Here is a 23388-nt window from a genome sequence, read left to right on the forward strand (position 1 = left end):
GGACCCAGCAAACGCGCTCGAATGAACGATACATACTAGTACCGACGCTGGTCGAGATTACTTGTTCAGATATTCACGTTGGCACTTCACTCGCGCGTATTCCACCAGTTCGTCCTCATATCATTTCGCGCCTCTTTCCGAGGAGCATCCCCTGGTTTGATGCCGTTACTGGGCGGCCTAGTACCCGTTGCGCCCCTTTCGAATTTGCTTCCGCCACTAGGCTCTAGCGCAAGGACGAGTCCTGCCGGGCCGCTCCGCTGGTACTTGTGAGTGAGTATAACTGGACGCCTTCCCGTACTATGAATCCTATTTCAGTCTTCGAGCTAGCCGGAACTGTGAATAAAGGCACGCACGCGGCGTGATAGGTCAGGTAAGCCCCGGAGACGTGCCAGTGGCGGGGGTGGCGGTGGACCGTGGCGCATCGTCCGCCACCGTGCCTGGACGAATTTCCGATCACATTTACATACACTCACCGCTCGGAAAGGCAATTGATAAGAAGTTTTCCCCATACTTAGCCTGGGTCGCTGTTCCCCATGCGCCCGCGCCGCCCTTCTCCCTAGCCCGCCCTCCTCGCGCTCTGCGCCGTCGAGATCGACCTGGACGACGCTGCACGATGTCTTCCGCGGACGCACTCGGTCCCCAACTCTCCCGAGGAGACACCAAGAAGGACTACGGCGATGACGATCTGTATGTCTCCCCGGGCCCGCCCACGCTCAACTCGCAAGACCTCTTGGTGGAGGCTCGTCCACCGCTGGACTACAGCTCGTCTAGCGCGTTCTTCTCGAGTGCTTGGCGCCGCTTCTGCAGTATTTGGACGAAGCGGTTCATTCTGTCTCTGCTTGCGGGACAGCTGGTATCGCTCTGCATAACCTGTACGAATGTGACGACCACGGAGCTGGTGGACCGCAACTGGTCATTGCCGACGACGCAGACATGGTTCCTGTGAGTGTCTCGTAACAGCTAAGTCTGTATCGTCGGTTCCCGCGCCTTCCGAACGCACATAGTAGGCGGAGTCCAGTGGGTTCGATGTGGGGTCACACCGGGCGCAATGTTAGTCGACGGCCAGGCTGAGCGAGGCTGTCGCGACCTTGGCAAGGCGACCCACGTTGAGTGGCACAGTGTCCGGATTACCGAATATCAATGTCCGACGACTTCCACTCCTATACGCACTTTTTGTGCGGGGCCCAATGATGTGGACCTAGCTGAAATACGATACTCTGGACAAAATTACCGACGTCTTAACAGATACTTCTCGCTGTTCGTGGTATACACGCCCTACACGATCTACCAGTACGGATTCAAGGGTTGGCTGCAGATGATCTTCCGAGACGGCTGGAAGTGTACGTCTGCATCCCCTACGCTCACTTCATATCTCACACGCACCTCCTAGACATTATTCTGGCCGCGTGCGACGTCGAGGGCAACTTCCTCGCGGTCAAGGCATACAACTACACGACCTCCTCTCCTGCGAGCTGCTCGACGCCTGGGCGATCCCGTCCTGCCTTTTCTTCTCCTGGGTCTACACGCGCACGCGGTACCGGCCCTCTCAGCTCGTTGGCGTGCTCGTCTGTATCGGCGGCTTGGGCATGCTCGTCGCGTCGGACGAGCTCACGGACAAGGACTGGCCGGCGGCGAACCGCGGCTTGGGTGACGCGTTCATGGTCATTGGTGCGACTTTGTATGGCTTTAGTACGTGCTCGGCTGGTAGTTTGTGCGGATGGGTCTGACGAGATGTGCTGTAGCGAACGCGACGGAGGAGTTCTTCGTGCGCCGGTCGCCTCTGTACGAGGTCGTCGGCCAGCTCGGAATGTGGGGCATGATCATCAACGCGATCCAAGCTGCCGGACTTGAGCACCAGGCCATGCGGGAGGCAACCTGGAGCGGCATGAACAGTGAGTCCTCGTCAAGCTTTGCTCGCAGGCTGGGTCATTGATTGCGTCTGCCAGTCGGTCTCCTCGTCGCGTACACCGCGTCGATGTTCATCCTCTACACTGTCGCCCCGATGCTGTACCGCATGGCCTCCTCTGCGTATTACAACCTGAGCATCCTCTCGAGCGACTTTTATGGGCTACTCTTCGGGCTGTTCCTCTTCGTACGTTGGCTCTGCGCATGCCCTGGGTCGCTCATCGCTGATGGGATCCACGTAGCACTACAAGCCGTTTTGGTTGTACTTCCCCGCCTTTGCGGTCGTCGTCCTCGGGCTCATCATCTACTTCTGGAGTGCTCCGCGTACGTTCTCATCATGCATCTTTGTGAAGAGACTAATGTGACGCCTGTAGCCGAGGCGCAAGGCAAGATTGAGCCCCGCATACCTGCGTACGTGGAGCGGCAGCACGACACGATCAACATCGTCGCAGGACAAGTGTAAGATTACAGTAGAGTTGTCACGATCCGGTCTCGAGTGGTGTACGAGCTCGATCTTCATGTAGCGCTAATCTAGGTCTGGAATGTTTGCTTGAAATGCTCAGCTGTTGGTGCAGGGTTCCGCGTGAGTGAGCTGACTGATTGTCTGTGCGGTCGTACAAGGTGAAGGGTGATGGAGTACGAAATGTAAGGGAGCGTACAGGTCCGTGAGCAACCAAGATAGTATACAAGGATCCAAGAAAGCACGAGGAGAGGTCAATACATAGTAAAGGAGTGGGACCGGTGCGATGGTAAGTAGTAATAATCAGTAGTCACTTTCTCGTAGATGCTGAATATGGCGATCCCCGAGGCCATCACTTCATGCAGAAGTGAAATCGACGGGGTAGCGCGGCTTCGGGGCCGGCTGCTGCTGCTGTTCCTGCTGCAGCTTTTCGTGCTGCTTCCGCCACTCCTCGAACATCTTGTACTGCTCGTCCTTGAGCGTTTGCATCTGCTGCAGGTGCTGTTCGCGCTGGGTGCGGGCCTCGGCCAGTTTCTGGGCCGACAACGTTGAGTTCAGCGATTGGAAGGCATACGGCAGTGACACTTACGACTTTCAGGCTTTGCACGGTCGCGAGAACAGAGTCGAGGGTTGCCTCTGACAACTCGGAGATCTGTGGAAGCAGATGAGCGTGGTTCTCGACCGATGACAAGCCCAAGAAACTCACAGTATCGGTGGCTTGCTTTCCGAGTGCCTGCACACGGTGACGCTCTTCGTCCCAGCGGTCAGTCGGCATCGGCGCTGGCAGGACATGCGGAGCCTGGGCCTGCGCTTGTCCTGGGACAGTAGCGGCTGGGGTCTCTTGTACGGACGAAGGCGACTGCGAGGGCCTGTGTCCGTCCTTCGAGCTCCAGCTCCATCCCCAGCGCCTGCCGCACTCCCTCTTCTGCTCTTCCGCGCCGGGGGTGTTGCCTGTGGCGTACGCCTGTGCGCCGGAGCCCGAGGGAACGGGGTATGCGTCCTGGGGGATGCGGTCGCGCCAGCAGTGGCGCGCCTTCCACTCGTGCGCCTGGTGCGACTTGATCCAGAACGTCGCGGTTCCCGCACCGATGAGGAACCAGAGCAGGCGCGGTGCGCGGCGGTGGCGGCGGAAGCCGCGCCAGTACTCGGCGGGATAGGGATGTCCGGCCCAGGGATTCTGCATCATGTATGGGCGAGTAGTAGTAGTAGGTTGGTGTTGTGAGAGTAGGTGTGGTCTGACGGTACTCGGTATTGCTCGATGGGTCCAGTATGGCGCCGCCAGTGCACCAGTCTTATACCGGGCGGGATGCTGTGCAGTTCTTTTGTTGCCGAAGGTGTGCGTCGGCCAAAGCGATGTGCCCGCCGTACGCGTAACACGGCCGGGGTGGGACGGTGTGGGCGTACGGACAATTGTTTGCGCCATTTTGGCACCGCCGGGCCCCTGCGTCAGCGGGGGGCTCACGTACTCGCGGCAGGGTGAGTGCGACCAACCTTCGGAGTTGGACTCAGATGCATATGCGCGTCTGGCCGGCATCGCAGACGGCGCGTCGCGTCGTGCCTTGCCACAAATATACATCCACGTGACCCGTGTCACAGTCAATTCTGCACAACATGCCCAGAATAGGGTTATCGTGCAAATCCGCAAAGTCGGCCACATTGCGTCCGAGGTCGTTCTTTGCCTGCAGCGTCTCTCACCCGCCTCCCACCAGACGAGCAGGCAAACGCAGAAATGGCCAGCGCGGCAGAGGAAAATGGTGAGCACTGGGTCTCGGACGCTTCTATACTTCTTTCACGTTGTGTTTCGGAGGCAGGGACGGACAGCCAGGTCCAAGGATCTCACAGGTGACTGCCGTCTAGCCACCTCACCCTGCCTTTCTCCAGACCGCAGACCATGGGCTCATGGTGCACATCCCCACGCATCATGAACATCTCTTTTTTTCTAGCTAGCTAGCATCGGATTGGGTCATCGCCGCCGCCGTTCGCGTCTCGTAACGGGCTCCCTGCTGACAGGCCTCGAATGCTCATGCGTACAGTGTACTCACCACATCTTTTTCCCTCCACCCTTTTACAGACCGCCACGGCGACCGCTACCACTTTTCACGACACGGCGATCGCGGCCGCGAGCATCGTCACCGCGATGACCGCGATAGAGAGCGCGACAGGGAACGTTACGAATCCAGGCGTCACGGCGATCACAGGGACAAGGACAGAGAGCGCGACCGTGACAGGGACCGGGAACGCTACGGAGGACGGGGCGGGCGCGACCTCGAGGATGGTCAACGCCGCCCGCGCCATGACGATGACCGCCGTCACCGTCATGATGACCATGGAGTGCCACCTCCTGGAGGGTACCGCGGGAGGCGAGATGACGACGGAGGTGAGCGCAGGGGACGGGGAAAGCAACGTGATGGCCTAGGTACGCCTGAGAGGAGGTCCCCTACCCCTGCCGACGCCGTTCCTATGTCACAAAGGAAAAGAAAGGCTAGCGGCTGGGACGTCCATGCGCCGGGTTATGAGCAATACACGGCAATGCAGGCTAAGCAAACCGGTATGTCTGTATTACCCTAGCTGTTGTACTTTACGCTGATGGCATTGTGCCCAGGTCTTTTCAACCTGCCTGGCGCTAATCGTACCCAAATCCCACCTATCCTTGCCATTCCAGGTCTGCCGCCACCCATGCCCGTGCAAACATTCGGAATGGGCATCGGCAGTAACCCTAACCTCTCCAGACAGTCGCGCAGATTGTACATTGGCAGCATCACTCCGGAGATCAACGAACAAAATCTAGCAGACTTCTTCAACTCGAAGATGAAGGAGATGGACATCGGTACTGGGGGACCAGGAAACCCCGTTCTAGCTGTGCAGTGCAATTACGAGAAGAACTACGCGTTTGTTGAAGTGAGTCTGCACGCGCCTTATTTTGGCTTCGCTGACGGAAATGTACCAGTTCCGTAGCGCTGAGGATGCAACAGCAGCGATGGCCTTTGATGGAATTATCTTCATCAACGGACCTCTCAAAATCCGTCGTCCTAAGGATTATGGCGGCCCTGACGGAATGGGCCCCAACATGCATGTTCCTGGCGTTGTCTCCACTAACGTCCCCGATTCTGCCAACAAGATCTTTGTTGGCGGCCTGCCAACCTATCTTAATGAAGAACAGGTCATGGAGTTACTCAAGAGTTTCGGCGAGCTCAAGGCATTCAACTTGGTGCGTGAAAACGGCAACGGACCGTCCAAGGTATGTCTCGTACCTGTACTAAACTCCCTTTGTCAAACTGACCGCGTCTTCCGTAGGGTTTCGCCTTCTTCGAGTATGTGGATGAAGATGTTACAGATGTCGCAATTCAATCCCTCGGTGGCATGGAGCTCGGCGACAAGTACCTCGTCGTCCAACGCGCCTCCGTGGGTGCAAAGCCCGGCCAATCCCCCATCCCAGGCATGTACGACCAGGTCGAGATCCCGCGGCCCATCCTCCCTGCCGGCGACACGGACGGTTCGGACGCGCGCATCCTGCTCATGCTGAACATGGTCGTGCCCGAGGAGCTCACCGACGACCAGGAATACGCGGACCTGTACGAGGACATCAAGGAGGAGTGCGCCAAGTTCGGCGCGGTAGACGACCTTCGGATACCGCGCCCTGTCAAGCGCGACAAGGCCGGCTGGGGCGACGGCGGGCGCGAGAGCGCGATCGCCGCGCAGCGTATGGACGAGGCTTCGGGTGTCGGCCGCGTGTACGTCAAGTATGTGCAGTCGCACAGCGCGGGGCAGGCACTGAAGTCGCTCGCGGGGCGGAGCTTCGCGGGCCGCAGTATCATCGCGACGCTGCTCTCGGATGACAGCCAGACGACGCCCCCGCTGAACATCATCTTTGCTCCTCAGCCAGACGCCCCGCCTCCGTTGCCGCAGGACTGAGCAAGTAATCCGGGCCCCAATGTACTAGGGCTGCGGGCTTTCTTGAACGTACTCGTCTTCGCTGTATTTATCTGCTGCCTCTGTGTCGTGATCGACCTTGTCCTGAACGTGATGACGGCGCGCTCCGATGTTCCTCTGGCTGGTGTCTGTGCACAGGTTCGCGGGTACGACCATATATGTATATATTTTCGACCCTGCTAGCATTCCGTAGGTGTTCCACCTCGTGTACTTTTGTGGCGCTGTACATGAGCACTGCGAATGCTTCCGAATACGAATTCGAGACTCAAGGCGGCCTGCCGTGTTATACGGTTCCTCAAACGTGAAAGGACATGGTATGTACACCGCCGTTGCCGGTGAGTCGGGCGAAAGTATCATTCCCGACCTGCACGTCGGTCAGCCTTGCGCTGGTCGAGCTAGCAAGGCAAGGTAGCAAGGCCGTCAGACCATATGGCTGCAATGTTTCAGAGACTGCGCACCCAGTCTTTCTTGCAGTCTCGATAAGCCTGGAAGAAGTCAAGGCATTGTTCACGGTCGAATTCATTCCGGTTGAGGCAGTCCATCGACGCCTTGGCTGCGCGGTCGCATGGGCTGAAGGAGGCCGTGTGTCAACGAAAGGTCGGGATAGAACAACGTCAACATGCGCACTCGACAAACTTCGTGGTTATTCGACCCTGAGGTGCATGTCCTGTCAGCTAATGTCCCGGTCAGCTAGCTGTCCTTCAGTACTATTACCTGCAGCCTTTCCCTATAGTCATCAGGCTTGGCGTTCTCCTGAGGGTGTGGCAGAGGCTCTGGCTCCGTTTTGTCGCTTGTTGAAGTGGCCCTGGCCATTGTGTTGTCGATGGTGTTATGGGAGAAGCAGCATAGTGGGAGCCGAAGTCTGACCCGCCCGCGGGATTGAGGCGCACCCACGTGACACGCATCCCTATACGGCACATCAAGGTCGGCCGCGGCACCGACTTGCTCGGAGTCGTCAGTGCCCGCGTTGCGCAGGCTATCCGACAACGACCTTGCTCTAGACACTCATCATCATGCCCACAGAACTCCCATATGCTGCGGATGCAGAGGTCTCGTTGTCGTACGACGAACTGGAGGTGCGTAGCAGACATTGGATCGACACTTGTTTGTGCTGAAGGCTGTCTCATAGGTGCTACGCCTGCAGTACCAGAAGGAACTCTCGCAGTCCCATGTCACGATACAGACGAAGTTCAACTATGCATGGGGACTTGTGAAGAGTCCATTACAGGAAAATCAGGTTGAGGGTGTGAGGCTACTGCAAGGTGAGTCCCGGCTACTTGGGTTGCGTTCTCGCCGACTGACGCCTGGTCCTGCTGCCCTGCAGAGATCTACCGTGCGGAGCCAACAAGGCGAAGGGAATGCCTATACTACCTAGCACTCGGCTACTACAAGATGGGGAACTATGAGGAGGCAAGGAGATTTAACTGTGCGTCACTGAGCTCTGCTCCCTGTCAGCCGCTGATACTGGAATGCTTTGTTTGCCGGCACGCGTCGATCGTAGCCCTCTTAATGGATAAGGAACCCTCGAACATGCAAGCACAGAGCCTTGCCAGTCTGATTGACCAGCGGGTCACCAAAGGTTCGTCCTCTTCACTGTAAATCCAAAGGGCGACTGCGCGACACTGACTTCTTCCTTTCTTCTCCCGTTCACTGCGACCTACCCAACCGTCACATGCACCTTGTCCTTGTACCGCACTTCAGAAGGATACATCGGTATGGCACTGGCGGGCGGAGCTGCCGCAATCGGCACAATCCTCCTCGCGTCTCTTATACGGCGAGCAGCCCGCAAATAATACTACTGCTTGTATCTGACCCTCGTCTCTCTGATCCCTGCCTCGCACGATGACCTCCGTGCTGCTGCGTCGACCACTACGCGCCCTCTTACACGCAACCACCCGCCCGGACAATCCCAACTCAACGCGCTGATTTCGCTCTCCTGCACGTACCGTATGTTATAACGATGTATATACGAACTGAATACTACACATGTACGACACACTCTTTTGGTCTGTTGATACTTATTACAGTACAGCTCGGGCACGACATGATAGCAGATGATGGTATAGTTCTGGATAGTGTGAGGGATCTAGGTTTTCGACTTGCTGCGTATAATGTCATACACATATATCTACGCATTGCCATGTTGGCGTCGAATACGAACCACAGATGGCTGCATGATGTCAAGTCAAGTACTTTCTCATAACTACTGCTACAACAGCCATGGAGGTGCGCGGACGTACGAGTCGAGGGACCGAAAAAAATCGAAGACACAGGCTGTTCATCGTCCCTGTCGACAATAAATAGTTGTATAGTCTATGATGCGTCCTAACTACGTTACAGTCATCGGTGTCTGCGGTGGACAGCAGAGTGGGTCGCTGTGCTCAAGGGTGGGTAAACCGCTCGATGGCAGAAGCATCTCGCTGGCGACCTACACGTACCATGCATTGACGTCCGCACCACCTCTTCATGTCGGCAGGAACGCCGCTTGAGAAAATCAATGAGCCTATGCAACCCCAGCACCAGTCATAGCATCGCACCTGCTTCCTGGTACATCTGCTCATTCGTGCGCTTGAAGGCCACGATGCCGAGGAACACAAAGCCGATGAGAACGCCGATCTCGAAGAGAATCCAGATCGCTGCCCAAGCTATGTACGAATAAGAATGGCGGACATCAGCTTGCTCAGATTGAGCGGCGATGGGTGGGGCGGAGGGTGGCGATACTCACCGTGAGCGGGCACGCGTGGTAGAGCATCGCGAATTGCGTCGCGTCCGAGTCGTTGGATTTACGGAAGTATTGTCATCTGCAATATCCCCTTCGTGACGAGAGGAGTGAGTTCTGAGTTGCGTCACGATGACAGGGGAACGCGGTAGATGCTAGAAATGAGAACGTACAGATCACATAGAAATGCTGGGGAAGAGGTCAGTCATGGAGTATCATATCCATCCCAATGAGAACGTACTTCATTATTCCACGAAGAGACAGTACCATCGCAGCGCCTGCCTAGCGGACACATGAGCAGTAGAGCGTACGACCAGAACATAGGTCACTTACCCATGGTCGATGAACCAAAACCCGACGAGTAGGCCCTCGTATATTGAAGTCAGGAGAATGGTCCTGCGATGTAAACACCTCAATACGATAGACAATCGAGCAAGAGGCAAATACACGGACAGTTTTTTCGGACAAGTGCGAGCGGGGCAATGAGGCCGAGGCCAGGACGAAGCTCAGAATCTTGGACATAAGGATATCGAAGCCGGCCAGTACAAAGACGCCGCCCAAGATTGTTGACCCAACGTATCCGGCGGCGAGTATCGCGAGGGGTCTGCCGCCTTCGACGCGTGTCGCACCTCCTATGTCTGGATCAATGGTCACTTTGTGACATTGCCACCGGTGAACACAGCCTAGGGAGAGAACTGCAATGAGATGGAGGGCGATGGAGGTGAGCCCGATGATACTGACGGCCACAATATGGCAGAATTCATGCCACCAATGGTGAATAACTTGAGAGGAATGATGGCGCTGCGAAGGCCCGGGATGACCCAGAGCGCGAAGATGACAACGTGAATACGACAATCTGCGCGATAAATCATTCAGAGAGTCAGGAACAGGTGAGGCGATCGAAGTCGCGTAAGTGGCTGCAACACGCACGACATAGAGAGTGGGCAACTGTCGAATGCATGCATAAGCTCTCTCGGTAACGCCAGAGCAGCAGGAAGAGAGACTCGACCTGTTCGCTCGTCGGAGAAATAGGACTCATTTGAGACCCCAGTTGAGGATCATACAAATGCAGTAGAAATGGGAGTGGTTAGAAAGTCGTGGTGCGGTGTGGTGGTCGGCCACGGAGAGAACACTTCAAGGGTAGCTAGAGCAATACGCACAGCTGCAGAGTGGCTCGCGCGTGGACAAAGGGCTGGCTGCATGGCTTATGAAGGTTCCCCCGCTCCTCATGGGGGGTGTCAAAACTACGCCGAAGAGTAGACTTCACCTCGTGGCTCGCGCGTTCACGAGAAGCCGCCCATAGCCCCGAGATGAATAGTAGAGCGCATGAGTTCTTGCCACAGCCCAGATACAGGTTCAGGGAGCGAAAAAGCGCAGAGCACACGCAGCATTCGTGGCACACACAGTTTGCTGGACAGCCTAGTAGTCAACTTGATATGTCATTGCAGTCCCACTGCTGTTTGCACAGCGCCGAGACGTATCAAGTTTCTCTGGGTCCATAAGCCGTGCTCTATGTTTCTTTCAGTTCTGGCAGAACCATTAGAGACCTGTGCAAAGACGATAGTCTCGCCGCTGCCAGTGCAGATAGTCAAAAGAAAGGAGGTGTGTGGTTCAGCGCTTAATCGTCTGGTTTGGGCGCTAAATGACCTGGACGCGTCAGTCACGTGCAAACGCGAGCTTGTTTAATGCTTTCGGAGTTTGAACCACACGGCGCGCTATATAAGCCCTTGCCACCTTCGCGTCTTGCAACCACTCTGTCTTGCTCCCATCCCTCACCACCCTCAAGCCTTTCTCGCGTTCTATCATCAACAACTCATCGAAATGGTGCGACAATGTCCATTCACTGTGGTTTATACGTCGTACTGACATCAGTTTGCAGTCTGGCAAGGGAAAAGCGTACGCTGCACATATCCGCAGTAAGGTTCATGTACTCAGTGTCTTCTACTCTTCTAGTGGCAAGTCTTCCTCTGGCAAGGCTGGTGGTGAGACTGGCAAGTCGCAGTCGCGCTCTGCCAAGGCCGGTCTCCAGTTCCCCGTTGGTCGTGTCCACCGTCTCTTGAAGAAGGGCAACTACGCCCAGCGTGTGGGTGCTGGTGCTCCTGGTATGTGGCGTTGTCTCAAAGGCACAGCTGGGATGTTGACATTGTGACACCTCTTCAGTGTACCTCGCCGCCGTGCTCGAGTACCTTGCTGCCGAGATCTTGGAACTGGCAGGCAATGCAGCCCGCGATAACAAGAAGCAGCGTATCGTCCCACGTCACTTGCAGCTCGCAATCCGTAACGATGAGGAGTGAGTCTTCTAAGTCTGACATCTCAACCAATACTCATGGCATCTCAGGTTGAACAAGCTACTCGGCGATGTTGTCATCAGCCAAGGCGGTGTCGTGCCCTTCATTCTCCCCGAGCTTCTCCCATCAAAATCGAACAAGGGCAAGAAGGAGGGTGCCTCGCAGAGGTGTAGACGTTAGGATGTTGTGTCTATGTCATGATCGTGTCAGGATTGTATTGTGTATCAGTTCGTGTCTACTGTGTCCCTTAATTCGTGTCGTATGTGTATGTCTATGAGCAACCCAAGCTGGATGCCCCAGGATTTGTTTGACCCGGCCGACATGGACTCAGTTTTCGTGAACAAGGTGAGGTCGTTGATGTCACAAATCTCTTGTCATACAATGCATACGACGTTCAATGAATCAACATAGAGCCCATAAACAAACATGGCAATAGAAAGTTGATCATCCATAGATAAGCGCAAGTGTCAAGAACAAGCATCCATGAAACCCAGGCTGAGACAACTCTTCACCGATCCACGACCTCATCCTCCGCATCGCTAGCCATAGTCCTCCGCGACAATTCAGTCACACGAGATACGCTGCCCCTCTTCACGTGTGTTGCACCCGGCCGTGAACCATTGCGACGCAGTCCCGAGGCTCCATTCAACCAGGGGAGCTGAACGATCCACTGACTGCCTATTGAGATTATTCACCAGGCTGCTCACCGAGCCCCACCCGACGGCCGAGGACCACGCGTCGCCCGGGCGGTTCGAGATATCGAGGCCGCCGTCGGCGACGAAGGCTTCGTGGGTGACGGGCTGCGCGACGGCTCCTGAGAAGGAACGCGGGGTGACGCAGGGCGCGAGTTGGGGCGTGAACCAGCGCGCAAGACAGCCGGGACAGCGACTGGGGCCGGTCGGGAGAAGGCTCTGCGGCTGGCGGCGGCTGGAACGAGGGCGAAGGCAACTCGTCATCACTCTCCGGGGCGGCTCCTTGAACGACGGACGAGGAGGCAAGTCGTCCATTTCCGGGGGCGGTCCTTGAACACGGGGCGAGGGGGCTGCACAGGCTTCTCAAGAGGCGGTGGGGGCGGGACTGCAGGCATCTCCGGTGTCGGCGTCTTGGAGAGAGGCGGCGGCGGAGGGACGTTAGCGTACGTGGCTCTGGACCTCCTGCACCGGCAGTGATGGTTCTGGCTGAGGCGGAATCGATGGAGGAGGCGGGGCAAGGTCTCCCAGGTTCCGCAGACTTCATGATTGAAGACGACTGTGATTCAGACTGAGAGGCATGGGGCTTGCTGGGACCGTGGGGAGTGACGGAACGGGCGGAGGGAGAGGCGGAGAGCCCTTTGAGAGCCTCACGCCCGACCGCTGTGCCAACTGCTGAGCATGCAGTTCCTTCAGGTCTGCACCAGCAGAAATCCGACTACGACTCATGCGCATGTCCACCGGCCGCGTGCGCCGCCGTACGGGCATCTTCCGCTGCGATTCACGCTTCTTGCGCTCGATGGCCGGCGGCACAATCGCATCGTACTTGTTGATCAGGTCCATGAACAACACTACAGCACAAATCAGCGAATCGGTGTATGATATATTGCTATCATACTCACAAGTCGGATGACGGTCCTGGATCGAGAACTCGGTCTCCTGTTTAGGTCGGAGGATGGCTGGAATGATACCATAAGACGCGGATGTTCAGGTCTACAAGGTGGACTTACTTCTGCCCATCGTCAATGCAAGTTTCGTTATGTAGACTTCGTTAGTTTCGTCGGCTTCAGCAGTGGGGGTATTTGCAACAAGCCTGATATGATGCTCAGTGCGTGCCACATAAACCCAGATTGCAAACACGTACTCTTCAGATGCTTCACGATAGCATCAAGTGTCAGCAGATGGACGCGAGGGAGTCTCTGCAGAGCGGCCTGCAATCCAAAATGTGCTGCTCCTCCGAGTGCGACTCTTCCGCCTTTGAATTGGAACCAACTATTGAACTAGTTAGCCAAGTACCTAGAGTGGCGTCAATATTACTTACCCGTAGGATAGAGCTTACGCAGCTCATCCCAGCCTTCATACGTCCCAACGGGGGGATGAGCTCCAGAGCCCACAGTTGATGGCTCCAGCCAGAACAGGGCGTCATATTTCGCCAAGATGTCATCCGGGAACGGCTGCTCAGGCGGGATAGCGTTGAGGGCTTCCCTGATGTGGTGGACCGCGGGAAGGGGCACGTCATAGATCCAAGTCTTCGTTTCTCTGTCAACACTCCTCAGCACTACGCACATAGCGTAGTGTGTGCCTCGACTTACCGTGATCCTAGGGAGCCTCGAGTAAGCAGCATCAATCGAGCTGAGCATGAGGGTGAGCACGGGTGGGATGTCCGGCTTGTCTTTCTTCTCCTCAAAGCCAGGCCACATAGCACTATCAGCCCAGCGTCTCAGGTCGATGCCGAACACGACGTCGGACTCGTCGTGTGTCACAGACTCGTAGACACGCGGCTCGGGGCGGAAGGGCCCGACCCTGTGTCGCTCGATGAAGACCTTGAGGTCGGCTTCCGGTGTGTACGAGTCGATGAGGACATTCGATCGCTCGAGGGAAGGCTCGTACGCCTTCGCAAGCTTGGACACGGCCGTCTGATACTGACGAAGGACTGGACGCACATGAGTACGGATACGCCGATGTGATGTGGACATACATACCGGTCTTGACTGCACGCAGCCTATCAAGCTCCCACTTCTGGAGAGTCTTCAGAGTCTCCTCGACCCGTTCCTCGAGGCCGAGTCGCTGCCTGTCTAGCTTGCGCACAGCGACGCGATACTCCCTGTCGGCAACCTCGGCTTCTCTACGAGTGCGGATGTGGAGCGGCTCGGCGCTGCCGTTCGTATTGAGGGCCTTCGACACCAGCGACGCGAACGTAGTGGTGTGCGTAGCGACTGCCTCTGCCATCGGTGACAGAGTCTTCTGAATCGGGGAAACAGCGTTCTCAGCGGGTGCGGGGGCCGCGCCCAGTTCGAAGGCCTAGTGGCATAGGTCAGTGACTCGTCGGAACAAGACGTCCGGCACCCTACCTTAGCTCTGAACTGGTAGAATGCATCGTTAGCATTCTCGTAGTCGTTGCCAAACTCGCCGACCCGCCGGAGGAGGTTGTGCTTCTCCGTTAGCTCCTTGGCCGCGAACGCCGCGTGGTCGAGGCTGCCGCTGAAGTCCTTGACATTCTCCTTCAACCACGTCGCGAACTCCTCGCCGCTGAAGCAGTCCTGGTACTCGCCAATCAATGGGAAGCGCACCGGGCGCAGCGGCATCGTGTCCCGCGCACGCGTCAGCAGGTCGGACAGCTCCGTAGGGGCCATCTCCAGCCCGGCGACGAGGATGGGCGGCGCAGGGGGTGGCGGCAATGGGTTGGTGTTCAGCCGTGCAGGGGGCAGCGGGGGCGACATTGGCGGCGGAGACGCCATGCGCTCCGGCGAGGCGACGTCCTCGAGCGCACGGCCCTTGCCCTTGTCTATCTTCGGCGTACCCTTCTCCGACTCCACATCGGTGCCCGCGTCGAAGTGCACCTCGGGCTTCTCTGGCGAGGTCGCGCGGCCAGCCTGGAGGCGGAGCTCCTTGAAACGCTGCGAGAGACGTTCGGTCATCGTCGGTGTGCGCGAGGGGAAGCGCGGCTTGTCGCGCGGCTGCATGCTCGGCGATGTGGTGAACTTGTCGCCGACTGGCTGTGAGATGGGCGCGAAACGGGCGCTGGAGGAACGGTCAGGCGAGGCGGAGAACCCAAAGCAATGCAAGACGTACTCGTCCTCGGCCTCGTCGGCGCGACGCATCTTGTTGAGGTAGTCATTCTTCAACTTTGATACATCACCCTGGGCGGCTTCGTACGCGTGCATGAACCCGTCAAGCATGTTGTGTCTGCTATTCCACAGACGATCCTGCGTCATACGCATGAGCGACGCTATGTCACTTGTAGCAAATGACACTCACCCTATACCCATGCGCCCACTTTTCGAAGGGCGCAGCGACGCCATCCTGCAGTTCGATCGCTATAGCCTCATGCGCCTTGCCCTGGGCAACGGATTCCTCCTTCAAGCCACGGAACGCGACGTGGAGGGATGCCCCGTCGTCGCCAGCGAAGGCCTTGCCTGCACCTCGCGTCGTCAGCGGAATGACGCGTACCGTAGAGAAGTAAGCCGCACCTGCAGGTCCCGCAGCGCTGAGGGTCGCCGCAAGTGCGCTCTCTGCTGCCGCTCGCGCCTGAGCACGATTAGTCTCGAGAGTGTGCTGTTCAGTGTTGGAGCACTTACGCGTACGAAAGCAACGACCTCTTCATTCTCGAGCACTCCCTGCACATAACACGGCCTAGCTGAGCAATGACACGAATCACCAGGACAGCTGCATACCTTCTCCAACTGTGAGTACAGCACCTCTAATCCTGTCCTGTAGTCTTGCGACCAGAACGAATTTTGGAACGACAACGGCAGAGATAATACTGCCATGGTGGGCTCGTCAGGGGTGTCAGAGCGGGCTCAGGTGGCTGGCGGTCAGTGTTCAAGACAGATGGAGATGGCGTTGCGACTTCGTGGTATACTGGCTAGACACGCGCTGGCCAGCGTGCAGTACCGGCGATGTGAAATGAAAGGAGACGGGAGGTTTGGGGGAGGTACGTTGTTCGAAATATAGCAGCGCCCGGTGGCGGTTGGTGGTGGCGGTGCCCGTCCCGTCGCCTCAGAGGTCTCACACAGGGCAATGCGCACGCGCCGGCTCTTCCTTTCATCGCTGTGTCACTCAAGTGCTGCTTTCGACTGAGATGCCATCTGCACGTCTCCGCGGCAGCTGAGTGCTACATATACCGCTACAACACTCACATTTGCTGAAGAGCATTAATCTAGAGTCGACCGCTGGCGCTGAGCGGCATCACAACTTATCATCGTTGACGCGCATCCTGCTGCGCGCATCTCGTTCATGCTTGTGCACACTGCGGGTTGACTGCGGGCGTGGCGACCGAAGATCGCCGCGCAGCTGCTCAGCGCAACATGCCGGCGCGCATGCCCATGGCTACTTATACATATTCGAAGGCCTTGAACGTCCGAACTTTGTTCGAACAAGTACTCAAGTGATGAGTTGAGTTCCAGCCACCCTGTGCCACTAAGTACCCAAGTACTTGCCCTGGTACTTACTTACCTGAATCCGGTAACTATGTATTCGCCACCACGTGCTCTCGCCAATTAACGCGTCGAACTGCTCGCATTCTTGCCGTCCAGGCATCGCGATCGCGAGTCCCTTGTTCTCCTCTCTCCTTGACTTCATCTACATCCATACGATCTCCGCATAGGCTCAGATGGATTTTGGCGGACTTCCAAGAGCTCAACTTGATGCTCTCCGTCGACAGGGCGGGCTGGATATGTTCGCCATAGCGCGCAAAGGAGCGAAGGAACTGATCGCCGCAGAAAAACGAGGGGGCCCTATGCCCCCTCATCTAGATTTTGGGTGAGATATCTGCGCAACACAGTGCATCAAGAATGGATGCTGAACTATCTGTGGATCTCAGAGTACAAGAGCAGTGTATTGCTTGCAACGCAGCTATCCGACTCCCGAAAAAGGCCATGCGTTGCGGTCAATGTAAAGCCATTATCTTGTGCTCAAAGGAGGTAAGTGCCTCAAGCAAATGGACCAACACTTCTATCAACGCCCGCTGCAGTGCAGCAAGTACTATTGGAACCATGGTGCTCGCGGAGTGGCACAGATCCAGCTCACGCACAAGCAGCTTTGTGCCGATAACAAGGTACCTGTTACTCCATCTGATGAGATGTTCTGTCGGCCTGACCTTGAGTGATACTTCGCGTTCTCAAGCGGCACATGGAGAGGCTGCCAGAGACACAGGCCATCATCCGTATGTTCCCTTGGGGCCGCCTGGAAACGGATGGTACTTTCAACCTCGACATCGCGCGTGCGCGCTTTGACGTCCTCGGGAGTTCCGGCTACGGCTACTGGTCCCATCGCGGGGGGCAAGCGCCGCACGCGGAGATGGGTCCGCTTGGTGCCGGCAGAGACATGACATACGGCGGACTGGTCAAGGTAGAGAATTTCATCGATGGGAACGACTTGCTCAGGAAGAAGCACCTGACGGACGAGCAAGGCTGGAAGCTGCCTTCGCGTCTCATCCCATACCTCGACTTTGGACATTCCGCTGCTAAGCAACCTGTCCTCGTCACTGATCTTCCGGAGGAAATCAGTGACTGGCGCAGTTGGTATAAATGGCGCGGCCTGCCGCTGGACTCTCCCGCGGCACTCTTGATGGCGGTCCCTTTGAGTGTCTACCAAATGCTCGTGCGCTGCCTCGAGATCACGAAGCCCGCGGCTGGGTCGGCAGACAAGCGTGTGTCGCTGAATGTACACCTGCCGGAGCGGAGGTTGAGCTCAACTACATTCCGCTGTGCGTACCGCGTTCATCGCGACACTGTCCAGATGGAAATGAACGTTAACTCTTGGAACAGATTCGCAGAACTCGCCTTACTGCTCCCGTACCACGATCTCAAGGTCGTCCTCTTCGGCGGCGCAGTCAAAGCCCTCGTCGAAGCCCCCGCAAAATCCCCGGCGCCCTCGCCGCCCAGAACCCGTCTACACCTATCGCGCCCCCGACGCGCTCGGCGCAGGCGCCGTAAGCGTACACCTGTCCGGCGAGCAAAAGCACTGGACGCCCGACTACGACGGCAAGCCCGATGCACTCGTCGCTTGCAACGCAGGTCTGGGCTCCTACGGCGAATGGATCCCGTCATCCGCGCGGTGCATATGTTCAACATCCCCTTCGCGGTGACGGAGTATGCGGAGCAGTCGACGGAGCACCAGCGTAGCCTGATCCCGCAGTGGCTGGCAGGCATGCCGGGTTGCACTCCGCGCGAGGACTACCCGATTGCACTCAACCCATTCCAGCGGCCTGGTCAGAGGGGGCTTGCGGTTGTCCGCATGCCCAATGTCTCGAACGGCTTCACTATGACCATTGTCAAAAAGTGATGGTTTGCATTCCCGCTCAGTGGATCGCATGTGCGGTTCGTCCATTGGCGTGAGATCTACTCTGTAACAAATGTGCTGTATCTCTATCGATCATGTATCCCTTGTACATATGTAAATTCAGTGCTCAATGCATGCCGACATCAGAGTTAATTGAGCGTGGACGGTCGGACAAAGGACGGCGTGGTGTCCGTTCATTCCTGTCCACAGCTTGACGAAAGGATCGAGGATGCAGCAACGAAGACATCCAGGACACGGTACTCGAGGGCTCAGTATTATCAGCATTATGAGCATTGCATGCATACTACAATATGTCCTCTATATCCCCCTCCTCATCTCCCTCAATGGTGTGTCTACCGGGCATCACAGCGCCCGTCCGCCCCGAACTACCGAATAGCACCTCAGAGTCCGCGATCGTGCCCGCTACATATGAGCCTTCTGGGCCACTGGCTTCGTAGATGTTGCCCCGCCCGCTTGGGAATGCCGACGTGGGTAGCTGGACCAAGTGTGGCGGTTGTCGTGTGAGGTAGAGTCTGTGCAAGGAATCCTCCGCCGCCTAGCACGCGAGGTCAATGGAACGGTAGAAGAGGGATAGGAGCGAAAACGAACCCGGTACTCTGCCATCTTCAAGGAACTGCCAAATCCTTCGCCAAGCTTGTCGGCGCCTGAGTAAATGCCTACGACGAATATGGGAGAGTTCGAGAATCGTCCGGTCTCCCTCAGCAGTCTACAGATGCCAATGGGTTAGTAGTAGAAGAGTATTCAAAGAGTGCGGCATACCTAGATTTTGGCGGCTCTCTCCCGAACTTTTGTACTGTGTACAACAGCGTCATTCGAGGGTCTCGGAATTTGATCATGTTCCGCAGGTCAATTTCACGACTCAGGAAGAATTTCTGCACGAATTTGCGGGCGGACAGCAGAGAGCGGTTTTTGTATACCAGTCCAGTGAGAGCGCGCGGGACGGAGCTGAGAGCATCGGGATACAAGACCGCTGGTCTTGTCAAGGTGTTCGGCTTGATACAACACTGTATGAGCAGGATCCTGCCAATATGTCGTGTGATACGCACCATCCTATGCCACCGGAGCAAGGGCGCTGCACCCATTTCCTTCGCTACTGCTGCACACGTCGTCCCGCCGACGTAGGCACTGACAGCAGCCTTCATGACACGCGTTGGCAGATGGGGATACGTCGCATTGACGTGCTCCGTCGCGAACAGACCCAGCAGCGAGTTGCCGAGAGTGGCAAGATTCGCGTTCGTGGTGGGTTGTGGCTGGTTTGGATGGTGTTTTGCGTGGAGCGGGAGGAAGGAGGGATGTGTGCATGCTTGCCGGACGACATCAGCGGAGCCCAGGACCTCTGCGAGGCCTATGCGGTGGGCAAACGCGGTGACGGCGGACTCGGGAGGGGGCTGCAGCGCTGCCCACGTCTGCGCATCGAAGAAGTCCCTGGAGGACGAGGCGACAGCTTTTTTTGAGAGGTCATAGACGTGGGAGGGGGACACGGCTAGCTTTGCAGCCGTTGAAGCCAGCCGTTTCTGCACATAGCCCATCGGGTTGCTCGTCGTCGTCGACGTCCGCCAGCGTGCGCGCTCAGTCGAGTGCTCGGTGGCTCGCGACCAAAAATTCGATGCCCGATCCTGCTCAAGCCGGGACCGCGTGCACCCTGTTCTCCGGCGGACGTCTCCGGGGTCTTAGCGTCTGTGCGATTGCTGTCATGAGCGCCGTTGAGCTTTTACAGTAATGTACTTATGCATAACTATGCTCGTCCGGCCCAACATACCTGAGACTGTTGGAGAAACTGGACAATGGATGCGAACGCGCAATGAGTAGGGACATGCGAGGCGGTCTGAGTATCGCGTAGTCACGTGATACGAGCGATCTATGGACGTCTGCTGCTCTAACAGAGAGTCGAGACAGCCCGCCGCACGACCTGCGCACAACTATGCTACGGCATTATTCACGATGCAATATTCTCTTGTGACTCTACCCAGTATTATCGTGGTTGCCTAACTTCCCCTGCCCCTTTGTCTGACTCCGATCCTCAGTCGGAGGCCATGCGAGGATCAACCATATACGCCTGGGAGTCAGCCGGTGGTATCTCTCAAGCACTCAAAGACGCGCCATCGTTCATATGTTCTACGAACATGTCTTATCGCTGGGCCCTGGAAGGACGCATTGCCGCAACTGCCGCCCGGGAACACCATGCGTCCCACTTCCCCCGCGAACGTATAATTATGCACCATGGGATGGCGCGCATCCATCCCCCTTCGACTTTTCGCCATGTCTTCGTTCGGAGAGAAGGGACGTGTTCAGCCGTCTGAGCTTCCCCAGCCAGCTCAGAGCCCTCGACGCTCATTCTCGCGACTTGCTTCTCTCAAGTGGATTCTCACTCTTGTCTTCGCGTCTGCGGTCTGCTACACTTTCCAGCCTGCGAGTGACGGTATTCTGGCACTCTGGGATGGGCCCGAAGTAGGAACGGCTGCCTTGTGCTCGCAGGCAACTGCCCTTAGCCCGGTGAAGAACGCGGGGCTGTTCAAGACCCTAGCCAACACGTATAGCACGGACGAGTTCTTGCACAGGCGGTCGAGTTGTTGGGCGGGGCTGTACGTATCCCGTAAGTGACCGACACAGTGATATTATGATTCATCAGCCCTAATGTTCCTGGCCCAGCACGCAATCTTACGATGACTTGGGTCCCATCGGCGAGGACCCTCGCTGGGAATCGTTTGGTCCCTTCCACGGTTACTTGCTGAAGGCGTATCCTCAAGCGTAAGCATACTGCCTCACATTTCACTACCACTGTGTTTGAAATCTTGAGGTCTTGTTCCAGCCATGCCACGTTGGAGCTCACCAAGGTCAACACATATGGCCTAGTATACGTCTGGAAAGGCACGGATGAGTCACTCAAGCCTCTCCTGTTGACGGGACACCAGGGTAGGTTACCATCATTGCGTCAAAGCGTAAAGCAGGGCTCAATTGTGTTGAACAGATGTTGTACCTGTTAACCCTGACACCTACGATTCATGGACGCATCCACCATTCTCGGGCTATTTCGATGGTCAGAATTTCAGTCCATTATCACTAATCCAACTGACACAGCCTTCAGGCAAGTTTGTTTGGGGTCGTGGCAGTAGGGATGACAAAAGCGGTCTCATCGGTATCTTGTATGTCTCTCGCTTTTGGTCAGTTTACACCCTACTCAGAACCTTGATTAGGACGGCTGTCGAACTTTTGCTGGAAAGTAACTTCCAACCGACTCGCGGGGTCGTTCTTGCCTTCGGATTTGACGAGGAAGTTAGCGGCCGCCGTGTACGTACTCAATCTGTCTACCTTTGAGATGATGCTGATGTTTACTTCGTTCAGGGCGCGTCTGCGCTTGGCGAATATCTGCTTTCGACATATGGCGAAAACGCTTTCGCGATGCTGGTTGACGAAGGAGGTTCGGTATGCATTGTAGTCCTAAGGTTCAACGTGTTGAGGCATTGACTTGCAGGCAAGATCGCCGAGCAATACGGGGGAACGTTCGCTCTCCCTTCTGTCGCGGAGAAAGGCTATATCGATGTGCGCGTCGAGATAGCGGCACCAGGAGGCCACTCTAGTGTTCCGCCTGCCCATACGGTATGGGTCATACTGACAACCCTGCTCTACTCTTTCTGATGACAATTGACAGACTATCGGCATGCTCGCTGAGCTCCTTGTCCACTATGAGAACAATCCCATTGAAGCCAAGCTCTCTCGGGGAACCCCCACGTACTGGCACGCTGAATGTCTCGCAGCTCACGCCCCCGAGCTGCCTTCCTCGTTTCGAAGCGCGATGAGGAAGGCTAGCTCGTCCGACAAGGCACTGAAGGCGGCTCAGGACGAGCTGTTCCAAGATCTCGCATTCAAAGCGCTTGTTGGTACCACTCAGGCTATCGACGTGATCGGCGGTGGTGTCAAGTCGAACGCCCTCCCTGAGAACGCCATGGCCGTCATCAACCACCGTATCGCGTCTGACAGGTTTGTGACACCAGTCTTGGCATCGACCATGCATCACCGTACAGACACCGCTGACGGGACGTGACAATGACAGCTCTGTGAGCGTGGTCCAGGAGCACAGTATCGCGACGTTAGAGGGCCTCGCCGCAAAGTTTAACTTGTCGTTTACCGCGTTCGGATCAAGCATTACGGGCGATACACCTGCCTACGGGTCGCTGGCGCTCAGCGACGCATGGGGAACAGCGCTGGAACCTGCCCCTGTCACGCCAACGGGCGCGGACGCGGCGCCTTACCAGCTCCTCTCGGGCACCATCAAGTCGACGTTCAACGCGCATCGCGATCTGACTCAGGACGGTATCACTGTCGTTCCCAGTATCGTGTCTGGCAACACTGGTACGTCAGAGCGGAGAGCAAGGATGTCGACAGTGTGACTGATGCCCGGGTCAGATACACGGTATTACTGGAAGCTTACGCCCCACATCTTCCGCTACACCCACTACAATACTGGCAGTGGTAGTGCGCTGAGTGGCGTGCACACAGTGAATGAAGGTGGACTTCTTGTGCTCGTGATGGCCCTGAATAATGATTGAACTCAATCTGTTCAGCTTGCGACGCGCAGAATTTCGTGGAGATGATACGGTTCTTCACGACGTTGATCCTCAACGCCGATGAGTCGACTGCACTCTGAACGCATTGACTTCGCTCCTGTTACTTTGAAAAATGTCGGGTATCTGTTGCGAAATGAGAAGATGTATGAATGAAAGGCAGGGCCTACCCGCTTGCCCAGTGATGCCAGAACTGTACGACGCTGTCGTGTTGCAGAGGTGCGGTTGCTTTGGAATTTCCGGGTCGATCGTCATTGTCCAATCTCGCTTTGAATTTGGTAATACTCACAGCTTCCTGAGCCCATCAACACAAAAACCCGTTGACGCTACTCTATGTATTCTGCACAGGCACCGTGCTCCGCCGAGGTGGAGGTTCACTGTACTAGAGTGGTTGGGAATCATGACCGTGTTCCACACAAGATGTCGTAGTGTGGTTTCAGGGCTTTCAGCCGGCAGCCATCCATAACAATATGATATATTGGTGTTGAAATATTGTTCGTTCAGTGTACTCTACTTGCGGAAAACTTGCTCT

General features: G+C 56.5%; 12 protein-coding genes across 12 annotated transcripts; 7 read left to right on the top strand and 5 right to left on the bottom strand.

The window, feature by feature from the left end:
* Window positions 1–613: 613 nt before the first annotated feature.
* On the top strand, window positions 614–2571 carry B0H18DRAFT_1172788 (DUF914-domain-containing protein; the record flags this gene model as incomplete). Its single annotated transcript, XM_048035911.1, has 8 exons — window positions 614–942; window positions 1246–1340; window positions 1391–1434; window positions 1473–1689; window positions 1743–1892; window positions 1947–2092; window positions 2148–2229; window positions 2280–2571. 8 exons carry the CDS (start codon window positions 614–616, stop codon window positions 2366–2368), a joined length of 1152 nt encoding a protein of 383 aa, XP_047892676.1. The 3' UTR covers window positions 2369–2571.
* A 151-nt stretch (window positions 2572–2722) lies between these two features.
* Window positions 2723–3548, bottom strand: B0H18DRAFT_955357 (uncharacterized protein; the record flags this gene model as incomplete). The annotated part of the gene is made up of 3 exons (XM_048042354.1): window positions 2723–2899; window positions 2955–3017; window positions 3072–3548. 3 exons carry the CDS (start codon window positions 3546–3548, stop codon window positions 2723–2725), a joined length of 717 nt encoding a protein of 238 aa, XP_047892677.1.
* A 754-nt stretch (window positions 3549–4302) lies between these two features.
* B0H18DRAFT_400964 (uncharacterized protein) lies at window positions 4303–5069 on the top strand. The gene is made up of 2 exons (XM_048037926.1): window positions 4303–4913; window positions 4968–5069. Exon 1 carries the CDS (start codon window positions 4383–4385, stop codon window positions 4779–4781), a length of 399 nt encoding a protein of 132 aa, XP_047892678.1. The 5' UTR covers window positions 4303–4382; the 3' UTR covers window positions 4782–4913; window positions 4968–5069.
* B0H18DRAFT_400908 (uncharacterized protein) lies at window positions 4639–6442 on the top strand. The gene is made up of 5 exons (XM_048037924.1): window positions 4639–4781; window positions 4837–4913; window positions 4968–5263; window positions 5313–5603; window positions 5660–6442. Exons 2-5 carry the CDS (start codon window positions 4895–4897, stop codon window positions 6275–6277), a joined length of 1224 nt encoding a protein of 407 aa, XP_047892679.1. The 5' UTR covers window positions 4639–4781; window positions 4837–4894; the 3' UTR covers window positions 6278–6442.
* A 206-nt stretch (window positions 6443–6648) lies between these two features.
* On the bottom strand, window positions 6649–7108 carry B0H18DRAFT_1119772 (uncharacterized protein; the record flags this gene model as incomplete). The annotated part of the gene is made up of 4 exons (XM_048033983.1): window positions 6649–6690; window positions 6754–6865; window positions 6923–6948; window positions 7010–7108. The coding sequence occupies 4 exons, from the start codon at window positions 7106–7108 to the stop codon at window positions 6649–6651; spliced, it is 279 nt and encodes a 92-aa protein (XP_047892680.1).
* Window positions 7109–7223: 115 nt separating this feature from the next.
* On the top strand, window positions 7224–8088 carry B0H18DRAFT_934102 (uncharacterized protein; the record flags this gene model as incomplete). The annotated part of the gene is made up of 5 exons (XM_048041771.1): window positions 7224–7371; window positions 7425–7557; window positions 7620–7721; window positions 7797–7874; window positions 7997–8088. The coding sequence occupies exons 1-5, from the start codon at window positions 7309–7311 to the stop codon at window positions 8086–8088; spliced, it is 468 nt and encodes a 155-aa protein (XP_047892681.1). The 5' UTR covers window positions 7224–7308.
* A 730-nt stretch (window positions 8089–8818) lies between these two features.
* B0H18DRAFT_1085424 (uncharacterized protein) lies at window positions 8819–10053 on the bottom strand (the record flags this gene model as incomplete). The annotated part of the gene is made up of 5 exons (XM_048031917.1): window positions 8819–8940; window positions 9277–9296; window positions 9348–9410; window positions 9481–9796; window positions 9996–10053. 5 exons carry the CDS (start codon window positions 10051–10053, stop codon window positions 8819–8821), a joined length of 579 nt encoding a protein of 192 aa, XP_047892682.1.
* Window positions 10054–10214: 161 nt separating this feature from the next.
* On the top strand, window positions 10215–11615 carry B0H18DRAFT_1095055 (histone H2A; the record flags this gene model as incomplete). Its single annotated transcript, XM_048032402.1, has 5 exons — window positions 10215–10227; window positions 10518–10563; window positions 10968–11116; window positions 11175–11304; window positions 11353–11615. 5 exons carry the CDS (start codon window positions 10215–10217, stop codon window positions 11480–11482), a joined length of 468 nt encoding a protein of 155 aa, XP_047892683.1. The 3' UTR covers window positions 11483–11615.
* Window positions 11616–12534: 919 nt separating this feature from the next.
* B0H18DRAFT_1119774 (uncharacterized protein) lies at window positions 12535–15761 on the bottom strand (the record flags this gene model as incomplete). Its single annotated transcript, XM_048033984.1, has 13 exons — window positions 12535–12842; window positions 12894–12950; window positions 13002–13084; window positions 13136–13145; window positions 13313–13520; window positions 13584–13924; window positions 13974–14292; window positions 14343–15012; window positions 15064–15197; window positions 15250–15407; window positions 15462–15519; window positions 15570–15608; window positions 15666–15761. 13 exons carry the CDS (start codon window positions 15759–15761, stop codon window positions 12535–12537), a joined length of 2481 nt encoding a protein of 826 aa, XP_047892684.1.
* Window positions 15762–16871: 1110 nt separating this feature from the next.
* On the top strand, window positions 16872–18444 carry B0H18DRAFT_1011049 (uncharacterized protein). The gene is made up of 5 exons (XM_048028961.1): window positions 16872–17047; window positions 17116–17655; window positions 17731–17881; window positions 17919–18048; window positions 18117–18444. Exons 1-5 carry the CDS (start codon window positions 16931–16933, stop codon window positions 18274–18276), a joined length of 1098 nt encoding a protein of 365 aa, XP_047892685.1. The 5' UTR covers window positions 16872–16930; the 3' UTR covers window positions 18277–18444.
* B0H18DRAFT_1011050 (ribonuclease III domain-containing protein) lies at window positions 18433–19886 on the bottom strand. The gene is made up of 4 exons (XM_048028962.1): window positions 19341–19886; window positions 19054–19286; window positions 18883–19000; window positions 18433–18829 (listed from the first exon to the last, which is right to left on the bottom strand). The coding sequence occupies exons 1-4, from the start codon at window positions 19821–19823 to the stop codon at window positions 18578–18580; spliced, it is 1086 nt and encodes a 361-aa protein (XP_047892686.1). The 5' UTR covers window positions 19824–19886; the 3' UTR covers window positions 18433–18577.
* A 310-nt stretch (window positions 19887–20196) lies between these two features.
* On the top strand, window positions 20197–23318 carry B0H18DRAFT_1011054 (carboxypeptidase S). Its single transcript, XM_048028963.1, has 14 exons — window positions 20197–20855; window positions 20944–21042; window positions 21104–21207; window positions 21263–21331; window positions 21380–21437; window positions 21489–21582; window positions 21637–21717; window positions 21772–21891; window positions 21944–22272; window positions 22346–22644; window positions 22699–22800; window positions 22857–22982; window positions 23035–23084; window positions 23146–23318. The coding sequence occupies exons 1-12, from the start codon at window positions 20515–20517 to the stop codon at window positions 22937–22939; spliced, it is 1779 nt and encodes a 592-aa protein (XP_047892687.1). The 5' UTR covers window positions 20197–20514; the 3' UTR covers window positions 22940–22982; window positions 23035–23084; window positions 23146–23318.
* The last annotated feature ends 70 nt before the right edge of the window (window positions 23319–23388 follow it).

The sequence above is a fragment of the Fomitopsis serialis genome (assembly GCF_022376445.1).
Source record: "Fomitopsis serialis strain Sig1Antser10 chromosome Unknown B0H18scaffold_39, whole genome shotgun sequence".
Taxonomy (NCBI): Eukaryota; Fungi; Basidiomycota; class Agaricomycetes; order Polyporales; family Fomitopsidaceae; genus Fomitopsis; species Fomitopsis serialis.

What these genes read in the sequence shown, in the direction of transcription:
- B0H18DRAFT_400964 (XM_048037926.1), top strand. Translation starts at nt 4,383, where the DNA reads ATGCTCATGCGTACAGTGTACTCACCACATCTTTTTCCCTCCACCCTT.
- B0H18DRAFT_400908 (XM_048037924.1), top strand. An exon ending in AGAACTACGCGTTTGTTGAA is followed by an intron (nt 5,264 to 5,312) that starts GTGAGTCTGCAC and finishes GAAATGTACCAG; the next exon opens with TTCCGTAGCGCTGAGGATGC. An exon ending in ACGGCAACGGACCGTCCAAG is followed by an intron (nt 5,604 to 5,659) that starts GTATGTCTCGTA and finishes CGTCTTCCGTAG; the next exon opens with GGTTTCGCCTTCTTCGAGTA.
- B0H18DRAFT_1011049 (XM_048028961.1), top strand. Translation starts at nt 16,931, where the DNA reads ATGGACCAACACTTCTATCAACGCCCGCTGCAGTGCAGCAAGTACTAT. An exon ending in GCCCTCGCCGCCCAGAACCC is followed by an intron (nt 17,882 to 17,918) that starts GTCTACACCTAT and finishes CGCTCGGCGCAG; the next exon opens with GCGCCGTAAGCGTACACCTG. An exon ending in TGGATCCCGTCATCCGCGCG is followed by an intron (nt 18,049 to 18,116) that starts GTGCATATGTTC and finishes GCACCAGCGTAG; the next exon opens with CCTGATCCCGCAGTGGCTGG.
- B0H18DRAFT_1011050 (XM_048028962.1), bottom strand. Translation starts at nt 19,823, where the DNA reads ATGGGCTATGTGCAGAAACGGCTGGCTTCAACGGCTGCAAAGCTAGCC. An exon ending in AGAGAGCCGCCAAAATCTAG is followed by an intron (nt 19,001 to 19,053) that starts GTATGCCGCACT and finishes TGGCATCTGTAG; the next exon opens with ACTGCTGAGGGAGACCGGAC. An exon ending in TGAAGATGGCAGAGTACCGG is followed by an intron (nt 18,830 to 18,882) that starts GTTCGTTTTCGC and finishes CTCGCGTGCTAG; the next exon opens with GCGGCGGAGGATTCCTTGCA.
- B0H18DRAFT_1011054 (XM_048028963.1), top strand. Translation starts at nt 20,515, where the DNA reads ATGGGATGGCGCGCATCCATCCCCCTTCGACTTTTCGCCATGTCTTCG. An exon ending in GACGAGTTCTTGCACAGGCG is followed by an intron (nt 20,856 to 20,943) that starts GTCGAGTTGTTG and finishes TTCCTGGCCCAG; the next exon opens with CACGCAATCTTACGATGACT. An exon ending in AGGAAGTTAGCGGCCGCCGT is followed by an intron (nt 21,583 to 21,636) that starts GTACGTACTCAA and finishes TACTTCGTTCAG; the next exon opens with GGCGCGTCTGCGCTTGGCGA.